The following is a 24,270-nucleotide window of genomic DNA, read 5'->3' as shown; positions in this document are numbered from 1 at the left end:
GGCGTGGAGACTTCCATGGCTGGGTGCCCCCACCCCAACCAATAGGGGGTCCCTCATCCCCTCCCCAAACTTCCTCCCTCAGTACGGGAAGCAGTTCCCTCGGCCGGATGCAGAGACCTAGTTTCTTTTACAAACCCACCCATAAATTTTATAACAGGTAGTTAAAAATTACGACAAGGAAGCTCTGGCCCAGCTTTTCACAATGGGCTGATGGGAGAATGGGACAGCGCTGTGGGCTGCTCACCGGAAATTTTACTTCTCGTCTGTGGCACAACCTGTCCCGAGTTCGGTCTAATTGGGGCAAGGTAACTTTCTGCAGCCGGCAGGCAGCCAGTGGGACATCTCATTTGAGGAGGATGAGGCTGGGGGAGGCCAATCCACTCTCCCATGCTAGGGTCCCCCCCAAAGCCCTTTAGAGCACTCGCTACCTCCCTCAGCCCCCAGGTCCCCTGCAGGCCCGCACCTCCCTTGGCCTCTGCAATGAAGTGGGGAGGGAGAGAAAATGCCGAGAATTAAAAAAAAATCCAGAGAAACGAATTTGCCCCCCAACTTAATAGCTGCATTATCCCGTCTCTACGGTTGAGATTAGAATAATAAATTAAAGGCGAAATGAGCGAGATGCTTCAACTCAGCATTTTGAAAGATACTATTTTTCACAAATCACAAATAGCTTTCGGAAGCCACTTTGATTGGCTAATAAAAAAGTAAAGAATGGGAGAAAGTCCTATCCGCTGCAGCCGAATGGTCCCCATTCCGGTAATGGGACGGCGGGAGCATTTGGGAGGACGCGTTTCTAAAGAGAGCGCATCCCGCTCGCAATTAAGCTCCCCCATAAAACGGGTTTTACCTCCTTTTCTCTCCAAACGAGAAAAAAGAGGCGGTGGGCAGAAGGGGTGGGGGAGCGGGTGCTGCAAGAAGAAGGGGCGGCTGGAGCTCTCTTGGTCTGGCCCACCCGAGGCTTCGCATCTCAAGCAGTGCCGGGCGCCAGACTCACCCCGCCCTCCGACGCCCGGCTTGGGGCCACGGGCATTGCTGAGCAGGGCCAGGGATGAATGGGGCATTGGGTGTGGGGGAAATTCGGCGAGGTCTTTCGGAGCCACTTAGTGTAGGGTTCAAGCAACTTGGCTACGGGGCCGGCGATGTTTATTAATAGCAATCATAATTCCACATTAAAAAAATGAAACGGCCCGCGGCCGGCCCTCGGAGTCTGGAAGGGATGCCCGTGGGAAGGCCTGAGGTTGGAGCGAAATGCTCTCTCTTCGGGCTTCCCTAGCGGGAAGCCGGTGCCTCGGGGCAGCAAACGGGGTTACCTGGCTGGCGCAACGGCGCACAGCAGGGACCCCAGGTTTGCAAGGATTTCCCTAGAGCTGCTCAAAGTTGTTCCCGGCTGCCGGCAGCCTGTGCTTCCAATCGGCAGCCTCTCTTGGGTCGCAGGAGTCCCATATCGAGGATGCCTGACCCAATCCTGTATTCACGACCACTTTGCGTGGGAGCCAGGGACCCAGATGTGGGTGAAATTACACAAAATAAGAGTCAGCCTGGGCCTAAGTCTGGGAAAATCATTGACCAGGAGGAGAGAGAGAAAGAGGGAGATCTGGCCTCAAAAATATTTCAGTCTTTGGGGGATCTGGTTTTAAGGACCAGAAGACCCCATCTCCTTCCCTTTCCTCCTTCTCCCGAATGAGTCAGATGACTTGTATCTCTGGAGTTTGGTATTATTTGACCAGAATCTTACTGGCATAAACAGATTGCTCTGCCTAGGACCCACCAGGGAGGAGTGAGAGACCCCTTTGCCCCCTGACTCCCTGAGCCTTCAACCCCTTATTTTGGGGAATGGGGAGTCCAGTGAAGACTCTCTTTACCCTGCTGTGGCTGGGATGGAGGACTGTCCACTCAGCAGGCCCATCCTCCTCACCCCCAGGCCAAGGGCCCACACTATGAGAGCAGGGCAGACTGCCCAATTGCCAAGGTGAAGCCCGGAGCCGGCTTGAAACAGCCAGAAGAGTAGCTGGTGTAGATGCTGGCGGCCTGGGTGACAGCGATGGCTCTGTGCTGACGGAATTTGAATTTCAGAACATGGACCCAGGCTGCTTGGTGGACCAACTCACTCACCTTCCCCTTTTCCTTTCCTTTCCCCCAGGCTGAAGCTTCCCCATCCCCCACCCCTAACCATCTCCGCCCCCCCCCCAGCCAAGTCCTCCAGGCTGCCTTGAGCCTCACATTCCTCCCCCCTGTTCACTGTTCTAGTGCTGGGTGCTGGGTGCCCAGGGTTGACCACGAGGGGCGTGTGGTTCAGAGAGAACCCCACTGTCTCATCCTCAGTCCCTGGTAGTAAAAGGCCTAGCTGTGGGAGGGGCGTGGGGGGCAGATTCTTTGTCTGGGCCCAGCCCAGGGCTGAGGAGGAGGAAGGTGAGTAAGTGGGGAGACGCTTTCTTCCCACTGGGATCCTGGCATCTAGAAACCCATTTTGTTCGGAGCCAAGGTTCTCCCAAGAGCATACTTGAAACACAATGTTCTTCTTCCTCCCCCTCGACACCTCCCCCACCTTTCACCTGCCCTCCCTGCCCAGCCTGCCCTCTCAACTCCTAGGCGCTTCTCCACGTGAGTTACCCCACCCCAAAGTCAGATCAGTGACCACCCCAAAGTCAGATCAGTGATGGAGACCTTTTCCACAGTGCTGGGAAAGAAGGATAAGGAGGGAAAGAGGAGTAGACAATGGGGGGGGGAGGGGGGCGTTGGAGAAAAAGCAAGTCATTCCAGCTTCCAATATTTTTTCTCCTTTTTTTTTTATTATGACTCACGTATACAATACAAAGTACTTGGACCAGGAACAGGGCTGCCGGGACACAAAATCTACATTCATAGCTGGACATAAAGACAAATGACCAAAAATTATTATTATAGATATATTTTAACGTTTTTTTTTCTTTCGAGCACATTGCATAAACAGAGAATTCAAGACAGAGTTAACTATACATTCAGTGCAATTTAGTTCTACTCTACTGGGGTTAGAAGCACAATGAAAGCGCACAGGACCGGCGGGCTAGGCAGTCTCAGTTGTTGGGTTTTTCTTAGTGAAATAAGCAGCAACAAACGACAACAAAACCGCATTACGAATACTCTCAAAGCAGGATTTCCTTCTATAGGTAGTGATAAAATACGTTGGAGGTTTCTTTCTTTTTTTTTAATTTTAGTCTTTTTCTCTTTTTTTCTTGCATATTAGGATTTTTAAAAATTTCTTTTTTATTTTTTCAAGATTATTGCAGGTTCCCTTTAGGTAGTATGTTAAAGATTTATTATCAGTATTATTATTATTATCATTCTTATTATTTTCATGATTATGGTGATTTCTGAGCGCTAGCACTAGTGCGGCTCAGAGGAAGCTGGGCCCAACAACAGAAATCAGACAGCGAAGGGGAGGAAGGCATGGGCCCGAGTGACCATGGGATGGCTAGGTAGGATTTTAGCGGCGACTGCAGGCTCTTGTCTACCCCGTGGGGAGGGGGGAGGGGAGAGACCCGCATCTCCTTCAGGTTTCCATCAGGTTTCTAGAGAAAGTCAAGGGGGTCTTTCTAAGTGGGGGAGCCCCAGAGAGGGAGAAGAGATATTCCTTGCTATCATTTAAAAAATTTCTTTAAACATCTCCCTTTCCTTCCCTTCCTTCCTTCCTTCACTTTTCTTTCCTTTCTTTTGAAAAGAAGTAAATCTAATGCACTAATCCTAGCATAAAAACAAAGCCACAAGTCTTCTTCCACATTTGGAGAGGGCTCCCCTCTAAAATAAATACCAGAGAGGCAGGGAGGTGGGAGTGTGGCAAGAAGGGGTGGGAGGGGGGCAAAGAGGCCAGGTCTCAGACCTTAAAACTCCAAGCAGGACTCCGAAGGGTGGGGGTAGGGGACAAGTGTGTGTGTTGGGGCAAGGACTGAGACAGAGTCCGAACTTTCCGTGGTGTCTCGGTCTCCCCCCTTCAGCCCCCAAACAAATAAAGATCGGGGGAGTCCAAACGTAATAAAACCAGAGCTGCAAGTATCTGACAGGTAGTTAGAGTTGTGAGTGTCATTCTATTCTCTATAAAAGCAAATGACAGTCGTAAACTTCCCAATTTATCCGCTACCATAAAACGAAACTTCAAGGGAGTTGCTAAGGGAGGGGGGTCTCTCTTTTTTGCTTAGTCCTTGTTTTCTTCCTTTTCCTCCTCTTCTTTCTCCTCTTCCTCGTTTCCTTCTTCCTCCACCTTCTCTTCATCTCGGGCTCCAGGCAGTTTATCCTTGTTGTTCTCCTTTTTCCACTTCATCCTTCGGTTCTGGAACCAGATCTTCACTTGTCTCTCAGTCAGTCCCAGGGCGTGAGAGACTTCAATCCGGCGCTTTCGTGTCAAATAAGGATTAAAGAGAAACTCCTTTTCTAGTTCCAAGGTCTGATACCGGCTGTAAGTTTGCCTTCCGCTGCGCCGCCCCGGAGCTGGACAGAATAGAACCCCAATCTGGTTATGTTTGGGTGGGGGCTCGGCTTTCTCCTGTCACTCTTCCTCCCCTAAAGTTCCCCCTGTGATCTCCCCAGTTCCCCTCCCTCCTGAAGACCAGGCGAGAGCAGGGAGCAGGCAAGGGCAGGAAAGTTTGGGGGCTTGTTTTGGTTTGGCTTCACCTTGGGAGATGGGGTGGGGGTGGGGGCAGGGACTGGGGTCTCTCAGGAAACTGGGGGATGGCAGGGGTCTGGGGGGAGCACAGCAGAGTTCCCACCTCCCCCCCAGGCCTGCAGTCTCAGGGAACTGGACCTTGCAGCTTTGTTTACAAGTGCAGAGTGGCATTTGGTGAGCAGAGCTGGGGACAGATTCTGTTTCCAAAAGAAAGGAAAAAAGGTCTGGGGTTAAAGAAGAGGGGCTCTGCTCACTGCCCCCTCCTTGAATCCCTCTGCCTAATGCCTTGCCAGGAAGAAAAATAATTGATCTCCTGGAATGTATCACTGCTTGGCCTGATTGCTAACTGGAGACCAGCAAATAAATCATGGGCCATCCCCGCTGGAACTTGTCGCTTTCTCGCTTCCCCTTTTACTTCGAAATTGGGCCATGAGGGGCCACCCTTGGAGGGGCACATGGCCTGAGCCACTCTGAAGCTCTCAGGGAAAGCCCACAAACCTTTGATTGGGGGCAGCTCCGCTTGGGTCCTCTGGACCCCAGAGCCCTCTAATCTGCATGGCCCCTCTCCTTCCCTGCACTCTTTTCTCTCCTCTCTGGCTCCCTCTCTTCTCTCCAACTGAGGGAACTAAAGCAAAGCTGGGGTGGTGGCCTTAAGGCTAGTTCTCTGAGAGGAGGCAGTGGGTACCCCAGAGAGCCAGAGCACCTGTCCTTGGGGTCTTGTCACCCTCTGGTCCAGGTAGGGGAGGGAAACAGGGGTCTCCCTTTGCCCCAAGACGGCCTGGCCACTGTTCTGGACTGAGGCTTTCTGCCTTTTGGAAAGACAGGTTTGTTTCAAAGGCTGATAACCTCAGGGTCCTCGGGGGCCCCTGCCCAGCCACCTCCCCAACTTTGACTTTAGAGATGGCAAGAGGGAGAGACAGAGAAGGAGACAGGCAGACAGACAGACAGTGGTGGAGAAAGCGATTTTTAACCCTTTGCACCCAGACACCACCTTCACCCCAGTCCCCCAAATATCCCAGGCGAGCCCCGCGCCCCACCCCCAGCTGAACCTCCCAACCTCAAGAAACCCACTCCGGCACGGGGGTGGGGCCGGAGAGACCCCAAAGCCAGGAGGGAACGCGAGGGCAGACAAAAAGGAGGCAAGGGAGGGGGGAGACCCCGGAGCGCGGGAGACCAAGGGGGAAGAGAAAAGGCTTCTCACCGTGGGGTCTCATCCATGGAAACATGAGGCTGGGAGACGAGTTTTGATTTAAGTGGCCTTGTCCTTCGCTACTGTTAGTGTTGGCGGAGGATTTACAGTCGGGATACTGCACCACGCTCGCCTCTTGCTGAGCCCCATAAAGGGACTGTCTGGGGAGCGCCTCGTAGCCATAGAATTTGGAGGCGTCTCCGTGGCAGCTCAGCGAGCACGGGTTCTGCTGGTAGCCCGAGTTGGAGATGCCCGAGGTGCCGTGGTGGAAGAAGTCTTGGACGTGGTGCGAGGCGTGCTGGAAGCCGGGCGCCGAGCCGCCGGGCCCGTACACCAGCGCATGGCTCCTGCCCACGCTCTGCGGGAACCGGCAGTCGTAATAGGCCGGTTCCAGGGACTCGCCGCCTTTGTATTTGGAGAACAGGGGGTTGACGAAGTAGGAGCTCATGCTGGGCACATGAAAACCCGCCGCCCCCTCCCCTCTGGCTCGCGACTCCCCCGCCCCGTACCCCCGAAAGTCCCCTCCCCCGGGAGCGAACCCCGGGCCGGCCGGCTCCCCGGGGCTGGGCTGGGCAGGTGGGGGCGCCTGGGTGCCGGGCCCGGCCGGCTCGGCGCGGCTCCCGGGGCTGGGCGCGGGCGGCGGCGGGCGCGGCGGCGGCGGCGGCGGCGGCTCTCTTCACTGTCGGTAGGTAGAGCTCGCGCTCTCGCACTTAGCTCTTTGCTTTAACAGCCCAGGCGAATTCCTCAGACTCCCGGCGGTGGCGGCGCTTACACGCGATTCGCGTTCATCAATCCACGACATGAAGACAGGCGAGAGAGAGAGAGAGAGAGAGAGAGAGAGAGGGAGAGAGAGAGAGGGAGAGAGAGGGAGAGAGAAGGAGGGATGGCGGGGGGTTGAGGGGTTCAGGGCTGGGGGGACCTGGAGGAAGGGGAGGAGAGGGAGGGGGAGGGAGGGGGTGTGGTATATGTGTGTTGCGGGGGGTGGGTGGTGAGCCAGCCCCTGCTAAGGGCTGGGGCCAGCTTCTCCAAGGTGCGCATTCAGATTTGAAGGTGCCTCTCCCCCCTTCCCCTTTCCTTCCTCTCAGACACAGATACCTGAGCCAGCAGGTCAACTCAGGTTACCTCAACAGGTACGAGACCCTCCCCCCAGGGGGTTGAATGCCAGCAAGAGAGAGAAGGTCCCCTAACCCAAAAGATGGGCTCCCCAGGGGGTCCTTAAGCCGGGGACTCAGAAGGGGCAAGCACATCAGCACAGCATATCCCCAAATACTTCAGGCATCCCAACCCTCCATGTCTCCTGCCCCTCGTCAGGGTGGGAAACCACCTACCTTCCCCCATCCCTAAGATTCTCTTGCTTGCCTGGGTAGAGGAGAGGGCCGGAGGTGGGGCGCACTCCATATACCCAGGCAGGGCTGCACTGCCCCTTCAGACACCAGCTCCTGCCTGAAGCTTGGCTGCGGGCTCTGAGAGCAAAGCAGTTTATGGGGACAGAGGAGAGGGCAGCTGGCGGATCCCTGGTTTTGGGCTGGGCTGATCCAGGATGCTTCTTCTCAGGAGACTATTTGTATCTGGATTGGAGGGGACTGGAGCAGGCCTCTTACTTGTCCCCACATACTCTAGCCCTATAGGAAATGCCAGCTGAAGCCCCCTGGCTTCACTGCAGCCCCTACTTCCCCAGGCAGGCTGCCCAGGCCAGGATGTGGATGGGAACTGTCAACGGACACTCTTTAAATATTTACCCACAGTTTCTCTAGGGGGTTCCTCCCCCAACCCCAAGACTAGGTAAATTCAAGGTAGTTCTAATGGATAAAAGAACCTTAGTCCATCAGCACCCTTCTCTGGCCATGAATGTGTACAGTTATGTGGGGTTTAACACAGACAGAGAGAAAAGGCAGAAAGTGAGAGAGCTGTGAATACGTGTGCTGTGTGCATACGAATGAGGAGAGGAATTAGAAGGATTTTTCCGGTCCTCCCGTTGCACAGTATGTGAGGTTGTGGCACACAGGGCAGTAGTGGGGCACACTGGGGATACACACACCGTGGATGTGCCACCTCCCACCCTGAAACACCTCGAATGCATGCTCCCTCAACTATCATGCATGCCCAGAAGCACCCCTGTCACCTCACAGACCCTGTGCACCCAGGCACGTAGGGAAGGAATACCTGACAAACACACGAGCCTCTTTAGCTGGTTGCATCCTGAAAAAATTTGCTACCGATTTTCCTTCCACATCCTGGGCTTTCAGGGTTGGATGAGGAAGGAGGCTGTTAGAAAACCAGATCTTTTTCTTCCCCATCCGGAGCCCAGCTCTAGGGATGGATGAAGGAATGGCAGTGCAGGAAAGGATGGTATAGATAACACACACCCCCAGTCCCTCTATCATCTAAATAATTGCTGGGAAAATGGCCACTGTCAGCCCAATTCCCAAAGAGTCGTCACTGGGGCCCCAGCAAAAGACACTTGCAGGATCCCTTGAATATGGAGGAGCCCACCTGCGCCTGAATTAAGGACTGCCCAGACTCTGCAAACGTCCAGAACTCTGGCCCTGGAGCAGCAGGAGGGGAGGATCAGAGGAGGGCTGTGCCAGGGCTGCAGGCCTCCCTAGGGTCCAGGACATGCGGGGCATGACAGGGGTCTCCTCCACTACCAGAGCAAGCTCCAGCCTTGGCTTCAGCCCTGCCTTCGCTGAGCCACTGTGCTCAGAGTACCAAGCTGAACGAGATGGGCTCTGGGTTCCCAGCATCTGGGGCACTGGGGACTGTCATAAATATTTTCCCTTCCCTGCCTGGAAAGAGGAGGCTCGGCAGGCCAGATCCGCTCTGGGGCCTGCGCCTTATCTTTTAGAGGGTGGGGGGATATCTCGACATTTTATGGTCCAGCAAAAACCCTGCCACAGAGCTATTCTTCCAGGCCTTTGTGTCTTGGAATGCGACTGTCCCGCCACCACCGTCTGCTCTCAGAGCCCACCAGTCCTGAAACCCCTGGCTGGACTCGATTTCCCCTTTTGGGGGTCCCTCGTCTTTTCTTTCTTTTTTTTTTTTTTCATTTGATTGTCTTTTTTTCTTTTACACGTATCTGGTTGATTTCGCTCCCGGAGCTTGGAAATAAAGGAACCGCAAGCAGCCATCCTCGCTGGGGCGTCTCTGCCCCTCGCCCCAAGGCCTGCTCCGCCCTCCTAGGTACCACGGATTTATGTTCGTTTGTCCGGGTCATTCTGCCTTTTTGTGTTAATTGCGCGCTGCCTGCCTGGTGCTTATCTCCTTCGCAAAGCGATTATTCTCGACGCCAGCGCTCCAGAGCCTCTCGAGCCTGCTGCCAGAGCGAGGGCCCATCTCCCGCCGCCACTCGCGATTTATTTACACCTCGCAGGTGAGAGGATTGATTTGCTCAGAGCCACTGGGGCCGGGCTGGGCCGGGGCGCGGGGCCTTCTCCCCGCTGCTCCTCCGGGCCGGGCCTCAAATGTCAGTGCGGCCAGGCCGGCCAGGGGCACTGCCGCCGCGTCTAACATTGAGCAACAGCGCCACCTCGCGTCCACTTGCTCCAATGCAGTCCGGCCGGGAAAAAGCCCACAGATAGAGCAAGCAGGTCCCAGCCTTGGCCCAAAGGTGGGAAGAGAGAGGAAGGAGTTCCCAAACGGGTGCGAGAGAGAGAGAGGGGTCCCCGGAAGGGAGTTCTCCCAGGACCGCTGTCCTTGTGTTTTCCAAGTTCTCCAAATAAACCTTCTCAAAGGTTTCACACTATTTTCTTTTTGTCACCCTCCCTTCCCGCATTAAGAGACACTGTGCAAAGGACCTGCCGCGATCTCCCCCATTCAGGCGCATTTCTGGGCTCGGAACACCTCCGCTCACGCAGAAGCACGCTCCGAGGCTCCCGAGACCTCCTTCCCGCGGCGCGCACCCTAAACTCCTCGTTCCTCTTACCCTGCCGCTGGTTCCGCACCGCCTATTCCGCCGCCTCCTGCAGGACTTTGCGGTGGGACGCTGACTTCTCCCGACTGTTTGCCCCCTGGTTTGTAGCCCACCTCTCTCTCTCTCTCTCTCTCTCTCTCTCTCTCACGCGCGCCTCTCTCTCTCTCCACCTCTCCCTCCCAGCCAGTGAGGTCCTGTTCTCCGTGGGCCATAGACAAAACATTCCTATAATCCGATTTCAAAGGAAAGAGTGTCCACCTTATTTAAACCATAAAACAATTAAGCCCAGACGTCTAGCCAGCTCCGCGCTGCTGTTTTGTTCGGCCCCATTCAGAATCCAGCGCAGGGAGACAAACAGCGCCATAAAAGTGGCATTTCGGGGCTGCGGAAATGTACCTATCCGCTGCCTTCCCAAGTGGAACAACCTTTAGGGTTTTGTGATTCTGACAAAGGAACAGAGGAGAGGTGGGAGGGGAAGATTAGGGCAGGAGGGCGTTTGCTAGCCCCTCTTCCTGCTCCCCCCACCCCAGCTTTCGCTTCTTTCCCTAGATGTGTGTTGTGTTGTGATTTTAATTCACAAATTGTAATAAATTTAAGAAAATGAATCCAATCCTGACCCGCAGGCCGGAGGCTGAGCTGGAACTGAACAGTGGGCTGGGCCGGGTGGGCCTGCTCTGGATCCCACGCTCTCGCCCGGGCCCTCGGAGCCCTGAGCCCTGCGGCCCTCCTTCCTGTCCGGAGTAAGGCCGGCTCGGGCCGGCTGCAGGAAGCAGGCCGCGCTGAGGGACGAGGGGAGGCGACAGGGCCTTGGAGCAGGGGCGGGGTGGAGGCCCGGAAACGCCGTGGAGCCTGGGCTGGGAGAAAAGCCTGAGTCCCCGCAGTCAGAACCGGCAGTCAGGATCCAGGGACACGGGTGTCCTGGCCTCCGCCCGGTGTGAAACCAACGCCAGTGTTCCAGAACAGCAAAACGGCCAAAGGGGGGAGTGAGGATTGAGAAAAGAGGATGAACTACAGGCAAAACACCATTCAAAAGGACCAAGGAAACAACTGCTTCTAGAATTAGGGAGGAGGTCTCTTCGGTGGGAAAGAGAAGGTGCTTCAGCCACTGGGAAAAACCAGTGTTTGCGACTTTTGATTGTCCCCCTCAAAATACCATCCACACAAAATGTTTGTCCCTTCCCACCTCCTCCAGTGCCCGAAATCGGAGTGTTGAATGGAAGGAGGGGGTAGGAGATTCAAATGATGGGGAAGGGGCTGGTCCCTCCGAGTGCCTCACCAATCCTGTAAGGCCATGTGATGGAGGAAGCTGCAGAAGGACTGGGATCCCCAATGATTTTCTTTTATGGTGGTATTCCCCAAGTACTCAGAACAACACCCTGCACCCTCGCCAGAATGGGCAGCCTGAGATATTAAAGTGCTATATTTCAAGCCGTCTGAGTTTAATAGTTTCCAGATTGGGGGATTTCCGAAAAAGGGGGCGACGGGCTGAGGCATACCCAGCAGCTCGTGTCTGCTTCTGATTACCAGATGAAAACTGCTGGGGAAGGCGCTCTGGGGTGCAGGGCAACTGACCAGCCCCAATGAGCTGTTGCACATACAGGCCTCTACCCTCGTGCCTGGGGTCCCACCACCATCAGGGAACAACCCACTCCAGGCTAATCCCTGACCAGCTTCCTTAGGCCTTGACCGTGTCACCCCCAGAAACGCTGCAGCCACTCAGCATAACCCTGTTACCCCCAAACCAACATTCAAACTAACCACTAGACAGAGAAAGAGAGGGAGAGACTGAGAAGAAAAGAGAACCAGGAGAGGGAGAGCGAGAGGGAGAAGCTGAGAATGCATTGAGAAGTTGAAACTAAATCTAATTCTGATTGTATTGCCTTTGCCATCTTTCTTCCCTCCCTACTTCCTCTCTCCCTCCTTCCTTCTCTCCCTCCCCTCTCTCTCTCCCTTTTTACTCTCAATGCAGTCCCCAGTGCCTATTCTGCTCCCTGAGGCCTGCTCAGCCTTCTCTCTCAACGCTCACCGCGCACCCTCCCTCCCGCCCAGCCACCCCTCGAAGCGCCAATGCAGGCCGGCAAGAATCCAGCCCGGGCCCTCACCCAGCACCCAACTTTCATCTTCACCTATCTCCCCCCTCCGATCGTGTACTCATAAATTATTACAATTAATTACAGCCAGGGAAAACCATGCATGCCATGCCCCACCCCCCTGGACTCCTTCGAGCTACCAGGAAACTCACAGGCAGCCGGCGGGGCAGGCACAAGCAGGGCCCGGGCCTCAGCAGCCTCCACTCCATCCCTGGAGCCCTCGCGCCCACCCCACCCTGCCTGGAGAGCAGCGGCAGGCACTTGCCCTTCCGAGGTAGAGGGAGCCCCTTCCCTGGCTCCGGCTGGCCCCAAAGGAACAGAGCGCTTGCCTCCTGCACGACAGCAGCCTGGGAGCCACGGGGAGGAGAAATAACGAGAACTGGATACGGTTGGGTTTCTGGGTTTTTAAGTGACTTCGATATATTAACACAGAGCTGTTCTAGCATAACAAACAGAAGCACGTAACAGGACGGACGCTGGGGACGAGGAGACACACGGCTATGTACACGCCCGAGGCGCGGGCCTGCGCCGCGGACCCAGCCGCCGGACCCAGCCTGCCGCCCGGTCCGGGCCCTCGCCCCTCCGCTCCTGGGCTGGGGATCGTTATTGTGTAGGTGTGTGTGTCTTTTTTTGTACAAAATCTGCACGCAGAGCACCCCAGGCCTGGGGAGGGATGGCCCGGACCAAATACTATACAGAAAAAAAATAGAAATATAGCGATTCAAGTACTGGCTTCTCTGAAGAAAGGAGGGAAAAATCACATTTGTGTTATTTATTTCAGTTGCGCTGGGAGAAGAGAACGCGGTTTCTCTCCCCGCCGCCTCCTCGCTGGGTAGAACTAACTCTAAAACACCAATTTCTCAACACTGAACCCTCCCAAATCACAAGAGTTTTCCTTTCCCCTTCCTTTTTTTTTTCTTTTTAAGCTGATTGGCTTTTCTCTATCTTGCTCTTTCCTTTTCTTTTCGTGCTCTCTCCCGCCTGGGTTGGGGTATTTTTGTGGGGTTTTTGTTTTTCCCTTGGCTGTGCCGAGGCAGCAGGCTGGGGCAGGGTTTAGGATTGCTCCTTGTCGGTTTTCTCTTTATTCATCTTTTTCATCTTCATCCTCCGGTTCTGAAACCAGATTTTGACCTGCCGCTCGGTGAGGTTGAGAACCCGGGCCACCTCGTACCGACGGTCCCTGGTTAAATACATATTGAAGAGAAACTCCTTCTCCAGTTCCAGCGTCTGGTACTTGGTGTAGGGGCAGCGCTTCTTCCTCGTGGAGCGGGCGTGGATCCAGTTGGCCACGGGGTTGCCTGGAGGGCCAAACACAGGCAGGGGTCAGTGGAGCCCCTTTCTAGCCCAGGACCCCTGCCGCCCTACCCCCCAGGCTTAGCCAGGCTCCCCAAATGCAACAATTGAACCTGAATTTGGACACGTTTTGCTTCGGGAATTTTCTCCCTGACTCCTTGTGCATTCTGCTTCCTCCCCATCTTGCCCCCTCTTCAATTTCTAGCACCTAAAACTATAGGAAATCAAAGCTATCAAAGCCCCTACAGTCCGGTCCTCAGCTTCAAGAGTAGTAATTTGAGAATATGCTCATAAAAAGTCCAAATTCCCAACCGTTTCATAGGCCCATAAACGCTTCTCTCTCTTGTTTTTTATTTTTATAGTGAGGTCTCTCTCCTCCCCACTTCCCTCCTCCTCTGCCCCCTCCCACCCTCCCAGCCCACGACCGAGTCCTGAAATTTCAGCAGTTCTGTTTCCTGACCCTGAGAGTCCCTAAGCCCCTCACTACCCTCTTCAGCGCCCAGCTCCGCTCTCGGAGTTCAACCCTGCTGAGGCGAATTCTCAGAGTGATGCTAGAATGGGGAAAGCCTTTCTCCTCTCCCCAGAGAGCTGCTGGCCTTGGGACAGGCTCCCCCATATCTTAGCTTCCCTGTTAGGCTTCCAGTGCCCCCCTCCTGCCAGCCCAGGACAGGCTCTGCAGGAGCCAAGCCTCCAATTTCAGGTTTATGGGAGTAGCTGAGGGCAAGGAGGGAAGCCTTCAGAGGGGTATAATTAGGCCCTGGCCCCTTATGGGGCTGGAGGAAAGGATTTCCTACAGCCCCCTCCTGGGACTCCCCCAGACACTTCCTCACACCCAGGGGCTGCACCCCCTCCCCTGCTGTTTCCCCTTCTTTCCCCTTTCTCTGGCCCAGCAGCTCCCACCTGCCCCCCCCACCCCTGCCCTTCTTTGCAATACTCAGAAGGCTCCAGTCTCCTTGATGGGAGTGTGTGTGTGTGTATGTGTATGTGTGTGTATAATTCTCTAATCCGGAGATGCCTCCCCCCCATTCCTCATCCCTGAGCCCAGTTCTCAACCCTCTTTCCTGCAGAGCCTCAGAAGAGGGCTCTCAAGTTTAAGGAGACTGGGACCCCACTTCTCTTCCCCAACTCTGGAAGTCCTGATTTCTCCAAGTTCCCAGGCTGTGAAAACCCCCAGACCCCTCACCTAGTGTTCCTGGGGGAAGAAGTCCATGCACCTTCTGTTTAATGACTCCCTGGTGGGGTGAGAACCCCCATGCTGGCTGGGAGGTAGGGGTGATTTTTCTCCCTGGGGTATTTCCTCTCTGTCCCCAATGTCCTCCTCATCTCTCCCCCAATCCCACCTCAAACCATAAAATGAACCTCACCCCCTACACCATCCCCTGGCCCTGTCTGCATTTCTTGGAAAGTAGCGACTGAGCCAAAAAGCCTGGGCTGGGGGGTGGGGGGGGGGGTCTCTCATCAAAGCCAGCTCTAGGGAGAGAAGCCCCCCTCAGCCCTCTCCCAACCTGGCTCCCGGGGCTCCCTTCTCAGACCTTCCTGCCCCTGAAAGCTCCCCAAGGTAATTCGCTTTTATTGAGTCCTCGCCCCCTCGCCCTCGCCCCTCTCCCGCGCTCCCTGCGCTGCTGCGAGGGGCTGTAATCTGGCTCCCCCCCGCCCGGCCTCCCCTCCCCTCCCGCGCCGGTTGTAAAGGAAAATTGCTCCCAACTTACTGGGGTCCAGGTCGGCCTTCTCCTCTTTGTGCTTGCTGCCGGCGAGTGCGTCCGCCTCGGGCGAGGGCAGTGTCTGCGGGGCGCGGTCGCGCAGCTCCCCGGGCGAGCCGTACATGTAGTCCGGGTAGCTGCGGCCGTCGCCCGGGCCGCAGTCCGCGCGGCGCCCGGGGTAGGCGTCCGGCTTGAGGGCGTAGTGACGGCCCCCGGCCGGGAAGCTGGGGAAGGAGACGGCGCCGGACAGCGGCTCGAGCCAAGTCCGCATGTAGCGCGTGTCGGCGCCGAGGTGGGGCTGGGGGCCGTACGGGTGGTATACCACGGACGACTGCGAGGGCACGGGCGCCCACGACGTGCTGAACACTGCCGGCTTGGGCGCGAAGCTACAGGACGGAAAATCGCTACAGTCCGGCACCAGACCGCTGGGTCTGGCGGCGGCGGGGTGAGCCCCCGTGGCCGGAAACCTGGACGCTAGGAGGTCTTCATTGTCGTGAGAGATGAGCGAGTCCACGTAATAGTTACTGATGGGCCCCGTCGCCGACATCGTAACAGGGTTTTACATACATAAGATTATTGTATGAACTGTATATGTACTTTTTATCTGCTCACAGAACAATCAAGGCAGGTAATTATTTTTCCAGCCTTTTCCCCGCAGCTCATTGGTTCCCCGGCCCCCACGTGATCGTATTTACCCAAAAATACGGCGCGGATCAATGCGCAGGGGCTTTTTTTTCCTTGCTTTTTTTTTTTCCCCCCTTCTCCCACCCCCTTCTCTCTGCTGATCCCCGCGACCTGCGTTTTCCCGGGGGTCCGGAACTCTGGACCCAAGGCACCGGCCACCCCCTCAGGACAACTCGTATCTCATCAGAGCACCCCCTTGCCCATGTCCACCCATAAGCAGATGGCCTCCCGCACCCCCCCACCCTGGAGGATTTCTTAATGGGGTGAAAATGCCAGTCCCCGAAGCCAGGGTTGCCGGACCCCCAGGGCCGAGCTTGGGCGCGGGAGCCCCGCAGGGGCGGAGAGGCCGGCCGAGGTAGGTGGAGGAACTATTTCTTGACGTAATCCGTCTCTGTCGGCCCCGATGCTCCCGCAGTCTCTGCGCGAGCCGAGATCAGCGATTGTCAGTTCGGAACGTGGCTTTTAAAAATGCGTTTTTAAATAGTGTGTATGTATGTATTTCTTTCTGGAGCAGCAGCAGCGAGGGAGGGAGGGTGGGAGGGGACTGGGGAAGCTGGGGTGGAGGGAGGGAAGGAGGGAAAGGGGAGCGTCCTTCTGCCACTGGCCAACTCAGCCCCCCAAATCTGGGGTAGGGCAGCTTGAGGAAGGTGGTCTGCGTGTGGGAGGGGTGGGACCTCATACACCTTTATCATCAGAAGTCCTCTCTTTGCTTTGGCACAGATATGCAAGCTCCTTTATTTTAAATTTATTGTCTATATCTATTTATCTTTCTTTGCCAGCTTGAAGAAGTGGAGGAGAGATCAGCACAAGTTAAGTGGGGCGTCCCCATCCCGTCTTCCTGCTCACCCTCCTTTGCCCCCAACTCCATCTCTGCGACAACCCTGCCCCCCCCAAAAGAAGTCACTCCAGGGCTCTGTCTGAAGAGAGCCAGGGTGAGAGCGGGCAAGGCAAGAGAGAGCGACCTCGGTCGTGGGCAAGTAGCTTGTTTTTACGTCCTTCAATAAAATTTTTATGAGGATCATTTGATTGTTCATAAATGTGTCTTTCATTAAATAAAATTGTAGGCTGTTTTTGGAACGGGAAAAAAGCAACGGAGGAATGGGAGAAAGCAATTTCTTTGGGGTCGGATGCAGGAATTCCGGAGGGGGCAATGTGATTGTAGGGAAGATCAGACAACTTGGATTCCTCCCCCCAATAAGTTGGTTGCTACCCTCCTCCTTGAATTTGGGGTTTGTTGCCCAGCCCTCTGCTTTCCATCAGACTGCCCCATGGTGGTTTAGTAAAGGTGGGCTTTTGGCAAGCAGGACATTCTCAGTGTGGGTACAAGAGAGGGGGCAGGGAGGTTGGCTGGGGGGTAGGGAGAAAGGCAGGTGATGTCCCCCAGAGACATGATGCACCCTAGGCTCGGCAGAGTGAGTTTGAAGGAGGGGTGCAATTTCAGGGTCAGAAGAGAGGAGTCCCAGTTTGTGCTATGGGAAATGGGCAGGAGCTGAGGCTGAGACACAGGTTCTGAGGCAGCAGGGAAGGACAAGGATTCCCAGACATGAGACGCCTGCCCTTCTTTCCCATTCCTGTCCCCAGGAGGGGACCAAACGCCAGGGGTGGGGGTGAAGGATGGTTTTCTCCTGCATCTCTGTCGACCTGTCTCCTCTGGGGTGGAGAAGGGCTAGGGAGAGATGTCCAAGAGTGTGTAGCTTGTGTGTTCTGGGGGGGCGGGGAGTTGAGGGGGGAGGGCATATCTGCAGCCTGCAGCACTGACCCCAGCTTTCCAGGTCCCCTCCCTAGTCCCTGTTCCTCCCCCTCTCAGTTCTTTCCTTTTCGGTCTAGCGGGGCTGGGATTTCGACGCACGGGGGGTGTGTGTGAAGTGCCTGGCTGGGGAGAGACAACCCGGGGCCTCAGCCTCCTCGCCCTCAGCTCTGATTGTCTTCCCCTCCCCCGGACTGGACTGGTGTGGGAAATCCAAATTACAGCAAGAAACAGAATATCTCTTTGGCCTTGATGGAGTCGGGTTAGCTGTCAATCAAAAATTCTCCCTCACTAGTTCAAGGAAAAGACAGGAGGTTCCCTCCCGTCCCCCTGCCGAGGCTTTCTCCAAATCCCCAGCACCGTCAGCACCTCCCCCAGCCCTGGCGGCTGGGGACCCTGCCTGGCTCTTGGGCGGCTGCTGGCAGCACTGAGCAGAGACGTGTAGCCCTCAGCGGGCCCGGGGCCAGACAGAGACCTAGAGGACATCAGGGGACAGAGCCTGAGAGAGACTGAGCCTGAGACATAACAACTGAAACACGGCGCCAGGCCCATGGAGAGGAAGGAAGGAGGGAAAGAGAGAAGAAAACGGAGGACTGAGATAAAAAGAAGAGGAGAGGGGAGAATTAAAGGAAAGGGGGGGCAAGATGAAAAGAGATGGGAGAGCAGGGAGAGGAAGGCGTGCAGAGAGCGAGAGGGAGGAAGGGCGGCGATAGGCAGGCAGGACGGGGCAGGGCGCGAGCTGGGAGCAGCCGTGGCATTGTGCAGTCCGCTTGCTTGCCGGGCCTTTGCCGCGGGACCGGCTCCGGGCGCGGCGGCCACTTCTGTCCGGACACAAAGGAGGAAGAGGCCTCCTCTCCTGCCCCTCCCAGGCGACCTGCTGGGGTGGGTACACTAGGCCTCCGGAGGATGTAGAACCCCATCTCAGCCCAGGCAGCCACCCAGGCATCTGGGGGCTGAGCCACACTCTAGTCAAGGAGCAAACAAGCCACGAGGAAGGAGAAGGTCTCACGCCCCGCTCCTCCTTTTGCGTCTTCGCCAGTCGACAGGGCCCATCTGCCCCAATCTCAGTTTTCCTAGAAGAAAGGCGCCCCTAAAGACCCTTCCCTATGGGCCTCTACTATTTGGGAGCGCCCCTCAGACATAGTGTCTGTAAAGAGATGCCCCTTTCTGTCCTACCCCCTTCGGCCACTACCTTCTTTTCAACTCTCGAGCTGCCTGCGTACCCTGCTTGCCCACCCCGCAGAGGCGGCGGAAGCGGGGCAGCTCGGATCACCCGGCCCAGGCTCCCCGCTGCCGTCAAATTCCCTGTGAAACTGAGGGGAGATTGTCGCCTCGTTTGAGAGCGTGAACTCAGACCCTCCCCACTCAGGCACAGACACAGCTGTGGATCAGGAAGCAGGCCTCGCCCACAGCCCCCTCCCCACCAATGCCCCGGCTTGCCTAGGCCTTGCGGAGAGCAGCAGCCGCGAGGAGGGGGGCTGGAAGAGGCTGGGAGTCCCTGAATTCACCAGGCCGAGGTCCCTCGGGTTCCACAACTGCATGTGGGCTGTACCCCTAGTCTCTGCATTTGGAGGTGGGATGGCAGGTCAGGACTCTGAAGCAGAACTTCGGGCTCCCCCCAAATCCCGGCCTGTGAACGTGGGGGCTCAAAGGATGTGGGGGCACCAATAAAGAGGGGCTTGTCTTTCCAGGTTCACCTATTCCTGCTGCGTCTCCTGCCAGATTCCCAGACTCCCTCTCACCCCCACCACCACCACTCCCTTCCATTTTCCTCAGCACCGATGGGGCAAACCCGAGGGACTGGAGGACACTGGGAGTCCCTGTTGGAAAGGGGGGGAAACCCCAGCTTTAGCCAGCAGCTCTGCATTCACTCTGGTTCTTACAGCTCGCCTCCGACCCCAAAAGAATTCACTGGGCACAGCCGAGCCCCCTAAGGGGGAGGGGCACCCTTACTCCATCACCTCAGACCTGCACAGCTGCGACCACAACCAAGCTAGCACCACCGTGGGAAGGACAGACAGACAGAAAGACAGACAGGTTAGAGTCATCTCCTCCCCTTGCCCTGCGCCTCCCTCTTAGTGATTTAAATTCCCTCCGGTTCAATCCACACCGTCAAGTTCGGATTAAATTTAAAGCAGGCTTTTCCCGGTCCCCAGCCCCGCAGGCAGGGAGCCCGCTCCCCGGCTCGCCAGCACCCGCCCGCGCGGAGGAGGCCGTGCTCCATTTGCTTTCATTTTCCTTCTCCCCCTGAAATGGGCTCATTTCACCTCTCGGCTGCCCTCTCCCCCTCCCCGCCCCCTCCTCGGTTCCCCTCTACTTTCCCCCCTTCTCGCTCCTGATCCCTCTTTGTTGGGAAAAGCACACCCACACACAACTCGTCCTAGCTAAGGCCTGCGCTGGAAGCAGACACTGAATTCTCCCGGCCCGCCGCGAGGAGCCCGCGTCCTGCCCCCACCCCAGGTGGGTATCCGGGATCCCTACGCGCCAGGAGTCAGGCCCCTGCGCCCAGCAGGAGTGAAACCCCTAGGGCCTGTGAACGTGGCCCTCTCAACGCCACGGCCTGCCTTCCCGCCGGCCCCCAGCCCTGCCGCCCCGCAGCAAACGGGGCTATTTCCGGCTCCCCCAACCCGGTCTGGTTTCCCAGGCTGGGGAGTGGCTGGGGGAGGAGCGGCCCCCGAACCGGGGGTGCTCTCTGCCTGAAGCCCCCCGGCTCTGGCCGCCCTGTTACCTGATCTTTGTGTGATGTGTGTGTCGCAAGGAAATTTGCAGTGACTTTGGAGCCCAGACTGAGGAAGGCGAGGTGGCGAAAGGAGAGACAATACGGGTCCGAAGTACAATTAAGGGGCCAGAGCCGCTAGTCTCTCCCCCGCCCTCCCTGCCAGACTAGGAGCTGTCTGGCCTCAAACCTCAGGGCAACCCGCGAACCTGGAGCCGGAAACTCAGCCCACGGCGGAGGGAACCGGAGGATCCGGCAGCCAGAAAGCTGGAGGGAAGCTCCCTTCCAACTTGGGGGCTCAGCAGCCGGCCCCGCTGAGTTGCAGAGAATCCAATGAATGAAAGTGCACATTCCGACGAAATTTCCCGATTGTTTCAGCCTTTGGAAGGAGAGCCTAGGGTTCGGGACGTCTCAGACAGACAGACAGACAGACAGGCAGGCAAACCGCACCTCCGGAGGCAGACAGACTCACAACATGAGTGTGAGCCTAAAATCAAATACAGGTTCAACATTCCCGAGGCCTTCCTGCCAGGCCGGGCGGGCGCCGAGCTCCCTACCTTCTTTCCCCTCCAGGGCGCTGGGCAGAGACCCGGAACACTCGGTCCCTCTGGCTCGGTCCAATCCCGCCTCGGAAGCGCCTTCGTTACCTGCTCCTCGGCTCCCCACGGCCACAGATGCAGGGCAGCCGCCTCCCGCCGGGGGAGGGAAGCCCCGGCCACCGCAGCCGCCGCTGCCCGCCCTCCTTCCCTCCCTCCCTCATGCTCGCCCTCCCTCCCTCTCTCCCTCCCTCGCGCGCTGCCGCTCGCGGGGCCCTCCCGCGGGCAACCTGTTCTGGACCAAATCCAGGTATCTCCGAAAGAGAGAGAGAGAGAGAGAGAAGGACCTCTTATGTGGGAAAGAAAGACCCTTAACCGCGTTTATTTTCCACGCTCTGACCACTGGCCGGCCTCCGCGCAGACGCCCCGGACGCGGCCCTGCAGCTGCAGGGGTGTGCGGGGCCTGCTGCCTCGCCCGCGCTGACCGCCGCGCCCCGCTCGCTGCGCGCTCCACACTCTGGGCCGCCGCCCCCCGGCAGCCCAGACACCAAACAGACCTCAAGGTCCTTCCTACAGACTCAACATCCGGTTGCCCGCCTCGCGGCTGGCCTCCGCCCCGGAGCCCGCTCTGCTCCGTCTGCGGCCAAAGTCCACACACAATCCACCTTGTCCGAGCTCTCGCGCCGGGCCGGACACCCCTCCTAGCCAAGGCGCCCGACGGGCCACACTCGGGCCGCGACCCTGCCCCGGACCGCAAACCTCCTCCCCCTGCACGGGACCCACACAAAGCCCAGTGCCCACCCGCAGCCCCCAGTCCCCAGCCGCTGCTGCCCTTCACCTGTTCCCAAGAAAGGCTGCATCTCGGAGCCGAGGCAAGGCCGTGGGCCCGGGCGGAGGGTGCCGGGGAGCCGGGGAGCCGAGGTCCCAGGGAGGCCACAGAGGATCAGCCGGGCTAAGCCGGAGCCCCCGCAGCCCGCGAGATATCTCAGAGACCAAGGCTCTCCTTGGCGAGCTCTTGCCTTTTCCTCCGTCTCCCGCAAATCTTAAACACTCACACGCCGGGAGTTCAGCTCTATAAATCCTGCTCCTCTTTCCCATATCATAATTAAAAAAAACCAGTAGGGGAGGTTTTAACTTTTATTGCGATTTCTGGAGTTGGGCTGCGGAGCATATATTAAGTTTACGCTTATGCGCTCTCGGCGGGGAGGGTCCTTTAAGAAATAAAAATCCATCTTAATATCCGCAGACGAGAGAGATAATTTTTTCCCTCCTCTTCACGCTGTTTCTTCTGAAGACTCCCTTCCAGCGAAGCGAATAAATAATCACCATTGCCTTAGCCATAATCTACGGTCCCAGGGCCCCGGGGATGGACTCTGGCCATCAGACTGGCCCTCACCTTGGCCCGATGAGAACTCACCCCAGTCCCCAGGATCTGGGAAGGGGGACACCCCAGACTCACGGCTCTGTGGCCACCCCCCCCCATAAGCCCACCGACTCTGAAACGGAAACGGGGGGCAGAGAGAGACCCAAAGCGCAAAAGTCGTTCATTGGTGAATTTCGGCCCATCAGGGACACTCTCTCCAAGCCAAGCACTCCTGAGCACCCCGCCCCTGCCTGGGACTCCCTTCAGTCCAACTGGCCCTGTGATTCTGACAGCTTGAAAACTCAGAGACTGCTAGGGGCTCCCAAACCAGGGGAGCCCCTGCCTGCCTCGCACCAGCTGGCCTTCCTCTCTGAAAACCTTCCTATTTCCCCGGGAGCCATAGAGAGATCTGAGCGCTTTCCTTCAAGGGAAGAGATTATTTCCCCCCACAAAAGGCAGGGGGATAGACAGAAAGACAGACTAACAAACTCAGCTAGGGAGAAGAAAGGCTCTCTTCCCATTTTCTCCTCTAGCCTCCTTGGGGTCAAAAGAAATCTCTTTGTAGGAGAGAGAGAGCAAAATACATGAAGTATGCACAAAAAAATATGCTGGGGATTTGAGAGAGTCTGGAGGAGACAGAGATATAGAAACAGAGACCCACACGCATATACAAGGTTAGATACATCCCCCCAGCAGACCACTGTGAGAATATAGAACTCCGTGTATATATTTTGTTACAGGGACATAATTTTGTTCCCCTGTCTCAAAGTTGATAATGCTTTAATAATCACAACTTCAAAGGAAGAGAACCAGGAGTCTGTCCTTCTCCTTCTGGCTCTCTCTTTCCCAGTCCCTCTGAGAACAGGGATGTATCTCCCGCATTCTCCCTGACCCCCCTCCCATTTTTCTCTGCAGGCAGAAAAGCCTCTTTTGAGAGCCTTCTCTCTAGCAACCAGGGCCAGAATTGAGGAACCAGGTGGGGACAGGAGGGGAAGAAGCTTTGCAAAGTTTCACATTGCTCAGATTCTCCTTTACTCCATTATTCTCCCCTCCTCCCCCTGGCATCAGCCAACAACCTTCCCAACAATATGGTAATGGTGGGCGCTGGAAGCCTCTGTTCACCCAGACATTTCCACACAGCGCAAAGACAAGCAGCTGCCTGACAGCCTCAGACACAACAGACCAAGGCCTGTGGGCCACAGACAGCTAGACAGAGACTAGAGCCAGGTTCCTGCCCTGATGTTTCCCAGTAGGGTATGTGCGTGTGTGTGGGGGGGTTCTACTTGGACTTGATGGCTTTCCTCTAACCTACTAACACCCTAAATATGCCCTTCTCATGGGGATGGAGCTATAGAAAGGGAAGGGGAGGTGGCTGAGCTGGCGCTCAGAGTTCCCCAACTCTTGGGGACCCCCCCAGGCACCCCACTTGTCTAAGGGGAAGCTCCAGCCCCAGCGGACTGGAGGCAGATTTTTGTCCTTGGAGGTTGGCAGGTGAGAGAAGCTAGCCCTTCCAGAGACTCCCTTCTCTCTCCTTCTGATCCTGCCCCACCCTGCTGCCCAACTGAGCTGGCCCACCAGGCCATCTCTTCCTCAAATTCCTCAATTTCCTTGGAATTGGATAGACTTTCTTTGTCTGTCTCCATCAGCTGGGCCCAGGAAACAATAGCTGCAGGAAAGACTCCTCTGCCTCGGTCACAGGGATTGGGACAGCATGAGGAGTGGAAAGTATAAAGGGGGGCTCCCCAGGCTTGTCCTACAGCCCCAGTCCCAGCTTGCCCTCCTCGGTCTGTACCCATTTTGCCCTGTCTGGGAGGGGGCTGTGGGGCAGTCCCACTGGGGAGGGAGGGAGCGGGGCAGGCGGGTTGGGGCCCTCGACGAAAACCGACTGATGTAACTCAGGCAGTTTCTTGTTGCCGAGTTCAAAACTCAATCCCAACAACATGAAACTACCTAAGCCACAGATCAGCTGAGCGAGCAGGGCGGGAGATTCGGCTTTGCATCTATCGGGAGGAGAAGGGAAGGGGGTTGGGGAAGGAAGAAATTCAGCCCCGTCCCCCTTTCCGCCCCCACAACCTCCCTAAGGACTAGAGAGTAGACTTTGGGTGGCTGGGTGGGTAGGGGTCTGACTGCCTCAACAGCCTCTGGTCTAAGCCAATTGCTCAGGGAAACTCTGAAACGGGACCTCCAGCCGCCAAACCCCCGCCCCGCCCCCAGCCCCGCAGTGGAGCTATTCCCTTGCCTCTAGCCCTGGCCCTGGGGGAAGCTGGAGTGTCCTTCCACTCTTGAGCTGGGTCCCCTGTCTTGTCCATCTGGCTCTTCTGTGCTCTCCTCCTGGATTCCCTCTGATCCTCTCCCTCTCTCAGCTCTGCTTTGCTTCCCCGCCTCTATGGGTGGCCGAACCAAGGC

The 24,270-nt window shown here is 56.7% G+C and overlaps 3 protein-coding genes across 3 annotated transcripts; 1 reads left to right on the top strand and 2 right to left on the bottom strand.

Moving 5' to 3' along the window:
• Positions 1-2,200: 2,200 nt before the first annotated feature.
• Positions 2,201-8,562, bottom strand: HOXC8 (homeobox C8). The gene is made up of 2 exons (XM_045800881.2): positions 5,838-8,562; positions 2,201-4,461 (listed from the first exon to the last, which is right to left on the bottom strand). The coding sequence occupies exons 1-2, from the start codon at positions 6,271-6,273 to the stop codon at positions 4,169-4,171; spliced, it is 729 nt and encodes a 242-aa protein (XP_045656837.1). The 5' UTR covers positions 6,274-8,562; the 3' UTR covers positions 2,201-4,168.
• Positions 8,563-8,571: 9 nt separating this feature from the next.
• LOC148107823 (uncharacterized) lies at positions 8,572-10,285 on the top strand. The gene is made up of 2 exons (XM_087855884.1): positions 8,572-9,195; positions 9,602-10,285. Exons 1-2 carry the CDS (start codon positions 8,753-8,755, stop codon positions 10,164-10,166), a joined length of 1,008 nt encoding a protein of 335 aa, XP_087712010.1. The 5' UTR covers positions 8,572-8,752; the 3' UTR covers positions 10,167-10,285.
• Positions 10,286-12,582: 2,297 nt separating this feature from the next.
• HOXC9 (homeobox C9) lies at positions 12,583-15,566 on the bottom strand. Its single transcript, XM_045800882.2, has 2 exons — positions 14,828-15,566; positions 12,583-13,123 (listed from the first exon to the last, which is right to left on the bottom strand). The coding sequence occupies exons 1-2, from the start codon at positions 15,363-15,365 to the stop codon at positions 12,879-12,881; spliced, it is 783 nt and encodes a 260-aa protein (XP_045656838.1). The 5' UTR covers positions 15,366-15,566; the 3' UTR covers positions 12,583-12,878.
• Positions 15,567-24,270: the final 8,704 nt, after the last annotated feature.

The sequence above is a fragment of the Ursus americanus genome, chromosome 25 (assembly GCF_024610735.1).
Source record: "Ursus americanus isolate L20-20 chromosome 25, mUrsAme1.1.p, whole genome shotgun sequence".
NCBI lineage: Eukaryota > Metazoa > Chordata > Mammalia > Carnivora > Ursidae > Ursus > Ursus americanus.
The sequence above is the reverse complement of the archived record's forward strand: the minus strand, read 5'-3'. Positions and strand labels throughout refer to the sequence as shown.

What these genes read in the sequence shown, in the direction of transcription:
- HOXC8 (XM_045800881.2), bottom strand. Translation starts at nt 6,273, where the DNA reads ATGAGCTCCTACTTCGTCAACCCCCTGTTCTCCAAATACAAAGGCGGC. An exon ending in TCCATGGATGAGACCCCACG is followed by an intron (nt 4,462 to 5,837) that starts GTGAGAAGCCTT and finishes TATTCTGTCCAG; the next exon opens with CTCCGGGGCGGCGCAGCGGA.
- HOXC9 (XM_045800882.2), bottom strand. Translation starts at nt 15,365, where the DNA reads ATGTCGGCGACGGGGCCCATCAGTAACTATTACGTGGACTCGCTCATC. An exon ending in GAAGGCCGACCTGGACCCCA is followed by an intron (nt 13,124 to 14,827) that starts GTAAGTTGGGAG and finishes TTGGCCCTCCAG; the next exon opens with GCAACCCCGTGGCCAACTGG.
- LOC148107823 (XM_087855884.1), top strand. Translation starts at nt 8,753, where the DNA reads ATGCGACTGTCCCGCCACCACCGTCTGCTCTCAGAGCCCACCAGTCCT. An exon ending in GATTTATTTACACCTCGCAG is followed by an intron (nt 9,196 to 9,601) that starts GTGAGAGGATTG and finishes TCCCGCATTAAG; the next exon opens with AGACACTGTGCAAAGGACCT.